The following is a 6,359-nucleotide window of genomic DNA, read 5'->3' on the forward strand; positions in this document are numbered from 1 at the left end:
CCAACTGAGCCACCCAGGCGCCCCAACCTGAGGAGTTTTAAAATCCCTGATGCCCAGGCTACACCCCAGGCCAAATTTAATCAGAATCTCTAGGGCTGGGACCCAGATATCTTTCAGATGATTTCAGTGTACATCCAGGATTAATAAGCACTGGCTTAAATGTCTGCAAATGTTCAAGTGAACAAGTGGAGTACAGGACAGAGAAAAAGAGGATTTCCTGGGCTTAGAAATTATTTCCCAAGAGGAACATCCTGGTGATTTTCCTCTTTGAGATCCTGATTCTCCCTAGTTGGTTTCAGGTTGAAACTACTATTTAGAGAGCCATCACCCTCAAGTACTGTTAAGCCGGGGGGTTGGATTAGCGTTTCTACTGATATTAGATGCTTAGCTTCTGACTCTGTTTTCTCTAAGTAAATTAGACTTTCTCCTTCTGTATCCCCCTAGGAATTCTCTTTCCACTGCTTCAGCTTCTTGGGTTCTGTTACTATACCTCTTGTCCTCTTCCCATACTTAATAATGTTTCAAGAAGAGAGGTGTTTTTTGTATGACACAGCCTCATACATTTTTGTAGTATGCCCTGTAATATTTAGAACAGGTCTACAAGATCCGTAAGGAATACATAATTCTTTTTCTTTTTTTAAGTAAACTCTGTGCCCAACGTGGGGCGTGAATTCATGACCTCAAGATAAAGAGTTGCATGCTCTACTGACTGAGCCAGCTGGGTACCCCAAGAATATATAATTATTTCATGAATTTACTGCATTCTATTCATCATGATTGTCTTTATGTTCATAAAAGGCTGAACGCACACTGAAGGGTTTCTCACATTTCCTACATCTGTAGTGTTTTTCTCCTGTATGGGTTTTCTGGTGTTGAATAAGAGATGAACTCTGGCTGAAGGCTTTGTCACAATCACTGCATTTATACGGTTTCTCTCCAGTATGAGTTCTCACATGCTTTGTAAGAGATGAGCTCTGGCTAAAGGCTTTCTCACATTCTTTACATTTGTAAGGTTTCTCTCCAGTATGAATTCTCTGGTGTCTTACGAGAGCTGAGCGGTCACTGAAGGCTTTCCCACATTCATTACATTTGTAAGGTTTCTCCCCAGTATGGGTTCCTTGATGTTGAATAAGAGCTGAACAGTAACTGAACGCTTTCCCACATTCACTGCATTCATATGGCTTTTCCCCTGTATGAGTTCTCTGATGTTGAGTGAGGCCCGACCTGTCACTAAAGGCTTTCCCACATTCTTTACATACATAAGGTTTTTCTCCAGTATGAACTCTTTGATGTTTAATTAGGGATGAGGTATCATTGAAAGCTTTTCCACATTCCTTACATTTATAGGGTTTCTCTCCAGTATGGATTCTGTGATGTTGAATAAGGTATGTGCTTTGGTTGAAGGCCTTTCCACATGCATTGCACTCATAGGGCTTTTCTCCAGTGTGAATGATATGATGCTGAATGAGGGCTGACCGATGACTAAAGGCTTTCCCACATTCGTTACATTCATAAGGTTTCTCTCCTGTGTGAATTCTCTGATGCTGAATAAGTGATGAGCTCCGACTGAAGGCCTTTCCACACTCAGTACATCCATAAGGCTTCTCTCCAGTATGAATTCTCTGATGTAGGATAAAGGCCGAGTAGTAACTGAAGGACTTCCCACATTCATTGCACTTCCAGGGCTTTTTCCCTGAGTAAATGTTTTTATGTTTAATTGGGTTTGAACTTTCCCCAATTTCATTACAATCCTCCACAGGGTTTTTCTTCTGTTTAATTATGGCTTGCCTTAAATCTTTCTTCTGCTGTCCTTGCTGCCTTTCTAATGTGCCTTCATATTGCAAGGCTTCTATCAATCTGGAGTCCCAGACCTCATCCTTTACAAGTCTTTCTATTATCACCTCTCTTTCAGAGGACACTTCTTCATAAAGTCTTTGCTTTGAAAAAGATTCTTTAGTTTCAGGTATAGATTCAGAATCTGAAATACATAAAAAGCACACATATTTGTGTTTTCTCTCTGATGGGAGAAAGAAAACTGCTGAGTTGGTGAGAGGAAAAAGAAAACAAAAATTATGCTTTTTATAAAATATTTATTTTGAGGGGCACCTGGGTGGCTCAGTTGCTTGAGCATCTGACTTCGGCTTGGGTCATAATCTCACAGTTCGTGGGTTCAAGCCCCGTGTCAGGCTCTGTGCTGACAGGTCAGAGCCTGGAGCCTGCTTCAGATTCTGTATCTCTTTCTCTCCTTGCCCCTCCCCTGTTCATGCTCTGTTTCTCTCTGTCTCTCAAAAATAAATCAATGTAAAAACAATTTAAAAAATATTTATTTTGAGAGAGATCCGGAGAGAGGGGCAGAAAGAGAGGGAGAGAAAGAATCCCAAGCAAACTCCTAGCTGTCAGCTCAGAGCCTGATGTGGAGGGCAACCCCATAACCATGAGATCATGATCTGAGCTGAAACCATGAGTCAGATGCTCAACCAACTGAGCCAGCCAAAACTGATGCTCATTAAACATGTTTATTAGAATGTTTTCAGAAAGCACCTCATGGCAGTGGCAGAGGAAGTATCAGGAGGTAACAGAGATGGGAGAATGAGTAATATAAAGCACAATAAAAGGACAATGAGGATGCTCTACCTAAGAAAAAGGAAAACTGAGCAGACTAACCAGGAAGGAGGATAAGCAGGTGGGGTGAGAATAAATGTTAATATAAAACACTTGCGGAAGGGTGGAGAGATAAAAACACAGGTTAAGATTAGACAGTTTTGAAAAACTACAAGACCAAAAAAAATCACTTATAATAATCACCCAGAAACAACCACTTTTGACTTTTTAAATAGTTCCCTCCAGGGGCGCCTGGGTGACTCAGTCGGTTAAGCCTCTGGCTTCGGCTCAGGTCAGATCTCACGTTCGTGGGTTCGAGCCCCGCATCAGGCTCTGTGCTGACAGCTAGCTCAGAGCCTGGAGCCTGCTTCCGGTTCTGTGTCTCCCTCTCTCTCTGACCCTCCCCTCTCATACTCTGTCTCTCTCTGTATCAAAAATAAATAAAACATTAAAAAAAATTAAAAAAAAAACTCCCTTTAAATAGTTCCCTCCAGTCCTCCAGAAATAAGTCAGAGAAAGACAAATATCATATGATTTCATTCATAATTTAAGAAACACAACAAATGAACATAGGGAAAGGAAAACAAAAAACAAAAATAAGATAAAAACAGAGAGGGAGACAAAACATAAGAGACATTAAATTCTATTCCTGGAAAAAATAAAATAAAATAAAATAAAATGAATGATTGCCAAAAAAATTAATTGACCACATATATACAGGTCTATTTCTAGACTATCTGTTCTGTTCCATTGATTTACATCTATCCTTTTACCAATACCACACTGTTTTGGTTACTATAATTTTATAAATCTTAAAGCCAATGTAATAAAGCTATCCTTTTTCAGTACCAGAAATAGTAAACTTCTACTTGTCAAAAGAGAAAACGAGCCCAATTCTGAGCCCAGAGTGATCAGGGATCTCCTAGGGGATCAGGGCTCTCTGGATCTTAAGCAAAACTATGGCATTTTATTTATTTATTTTTTAATGTTTATTTTTGTTTTATTTTTGAGAGAGAGAGACAGAGCATGAGTGGGGGAAGGGCAGAGAAAGGAAAGGAGACACAGAATCCGAAACAGGCTCCAGACTCTAGGCTGTCAGCACAGAGCCTGATGCAGGGCTCAAACTTGGGAACGGCAAGATCATGACCTAGGCTGACGTCAGACACTCAACTGACTGAGCCACCCAGGTGCCCCAACTATGGCATTTTAGATGCCATGAGTTATAGAGGAAGCTTATGTCCCAGTAAGCAGTTTGCATTGCAAAATAATTTCCTTACCCCAAAAAACCAGGCTCCCACAATTCTCCACTTTCATATCCATGCCCATGTCCCTTTGGGCAGAATTTAGCTGTTCTTCCTCCATATGAGTGAAGTCCATTTCCTCATCCTTGACTGTCACCAATTCCTGGAAGAACAAGCACATTCTTATAGAACTTGGGGAAGAGAACAATCTATAAGAGAAAGTATTTTTAATATGACAGTTAAACCTTTATTTTAATGGAACGGTCTAAAATTTCAAAGTATTTTTCTGTATTAGGAAAAATAATAATAGCTATCACAATATATTTTTCTGTGCTAAGTCCTTTGAACTACCTCTTGTACTGATAACTCCATGAGATAAGTATTATTATTAACAGTATTTACAGATGTGAGGATCAGATCTGAGATCTGGACCCAGACAGTCTGACTCCAAAGCTATATTCTTTTTGGTTCTTTTTGTTAGTGGAACAGCATTTTATTTCATTTTATTTTAAAGAGAGCATGAGTACGGGAGAGGGGCAAAGGGAGAGAATCTTAAGCAGGCTCCAAGCTCAGACCAGAGCCTGATGTGGGGCTCAATCCCTCAAACCTGGGATCATGACCTGAGCTGAAATCAAGAGTCAAATGAATGCTCAACCAACTGACTCACCCAGGGGCCCCATATATTCTTTTTCTTTTAGCTTATTTATTTATTTGTTTGTTTTCTAATGTTTATTTATCCTTGAAAGAGACAGTGCGAGCAGGGGAGGAGCAGAGAGAGGGAGACACAGAATCTGAAGGAGGCTCCAAGCTCTGAGCTATCTGTCAGCACAAAGCCCAATGCGGGGCTTGAACCCATGAACCATGAGGTCATGACTTGAGCCGAAGTCAGACATGCAACTGACTGAGCCACCCAGGTACCCCTGGGTTTACTGATTAAAAAAGAAAATTTTTAATGTTTATTTTTGAGATTGAGAGAGAGAGAAGGAGTGAGCATGAATGGGGTAGTGGCTGAGAGAGAGGGATACATAGAATCCAAACGAGGCTCCAGGCTCTGAGCTGTCAGCACAGAGCCCGATGTGGGATTCAAACCTAGAAAGCACAAGATCATGACCGAAGCCAATGTTGGCCACCCAACCAACTGAGCCACCCAGGCACCCCCACAAGATTTTATGTTTAAGTAATCTCTACACCCAACATGGGTCTCAAACTTACATCCTTGAGATTAAGAATTGCATGCTCCATTGACTGAGTCAGGCAGGGGGCCCTGTAATCCTCAGTTTTACTGTGAAAGAAGCATCACTCCTAACTCACATGATTTTTTTGTTTAAAATAAATGAAGTTATCTTTGAAAAGTGGCTCTAAATGTTAGAGTTCCCCCCGAGCTCAGTCGTTAGACAACTTCTCTTCTCCATCCATTCTTACATATGTATAAGTGATTTGTTATTTCTCCCATCTTTATTTTTTATGTTTTTAATTTATTTTTGAGAGACAGAGAGACAGCGTGAGCAGGGGAGGGTCAGAAAGAGAGGGAGGGAGACACAGAATCCGAAGCAGGCTCCAGGCTCCGCGCTGTCAGCACAGAGCCTGACGCGGGGCTCGAACCCATGAACTGTGAGATCATGACCTAAGCTGAAGCTGGACACTTAACTGACTGAGCCACCCAGGCGCCCCTCTCCCATCTTTAAAAACAAAACAAAACAAAAAAGGAAAACCCTCTTTGGTCTTATTACTACTTCCCACTATCACCCTATTTCTGTCCTCTGCTTCAGAGTAAATCTCTCCAAAATAGTTGTTGGTCATTCCTGCCTCCAACTTCTCTCCTATTCTCTTCTGAACTCTTTCCAATCAGGCTTTCATTCCTACCACTACATGAAATTGTTCTTGGCAGTGACCAGTGATCTTCCTATTTTTAAATCCAATGGTCAATTCTCAGGCCCTATCTTACTTGACTTAGCAGCAGCATTTAACAGCTGATTACTCTCTGCTCCTTGAAACACTTTCTCCAATTGTTTACCAGGATCCCACACTTTTGACTTCCCCCTATCTCACTGGTCCCATTATCTCAGTATTCTTTGCTGGTTTCTCTTCATTTTCCTGATTTCTCAGTGTTGGGGAGCTATAGGACTAGTAATAAAATCTCATCTCTTTTCTATTCCCTTAATTTCATGGTTTCAAATACTGTTCACACAGACTTCTTCCAAAACCAGTGCTCAAGCCTGAGCTCTCCCCAAACCTTCAAGTCTCCAAGGAAAAATTACTTTGGTTCAGTTGTCTAGTTGGGATTGCCACGGACCTCCAAAGCAAGATGAAAAAAGCAAATGACACACACTGTGAACTCCAAGCTAAGATTTCAAATAAGGAGATCACACTCAGACTTGCCTGGAACTCAACAGGAAGGAGCTCAACAGTGGGTTCCATTTCTTCTATGTTCTGCTTTTGGGGCAGAGAAGCATCCTCAGTAGTAATGGCTGGAAGGACTAGAAGGGGGGAAAAGCCATGAAGGAGGTAAACTCTATC

At 41.2% G+C, this 6,359-nt stretch overlaps 1 protein-coding gene across 1 annotated transcript; it reads right to left on the reverse strand.

The window, feature by feature from the left end:
- Positions 1 to 732: 732 nt before the first annotated feature.
- Positions 733 to 3,994, reverse strand: LOC115298287 (zinc finger protein OZF-like). Its single transcript, XM_029946883.1, has 2 exons — positions 3,879 to 3,994; positions 733 to 1,978 (listed from the first exon to the last, which is right to left on the reverse strand). The coding sequence occupies exons 1-2, from the start codon at positions 3,976 to 3,978 to the stop codon at positions 765 to 767; spliced, it is 1,314 nt and encodes a 437-aa protein (XP_029802743.1). The 5' UTR covers positions 3,979 to 3,994; the 3' UTR covers positions 733 to 764.
- Positions 3,995 to 6,359: the final 2,365 nt, after the last annotated feature.

This window comes from Suricata suricatta, chromosome 8 (genome assembly GCF_006229205.1).
Source record: "Suricata suricatta isolate VVHF042 chromosome 8, meerkat_22Aug2017_6uvM2_HiC, whole genome shotgun sequence".
NCBI lineage: Eukaryota > Metazoa > Chordata > Mammalia > Carnivora > Herpestidae > Suricata > Suricata suricatta.

Coding starts and splice junctions, on each gene's coding strand:
- LOC115298287 (XM_029946883.1), bottom strand. CDS start 3,978: ATGGACTTCACTCATATGGAGGAAGAACAGCTAAATTCTGCCCAAAGG. Junction 1,979..3,878: donor TGGGAGCCTGGTTTTTTGGG/GTAAGGAAATTA, acceptor TATGTATTTCAG/ATTCTGAATCTATACCTGAA.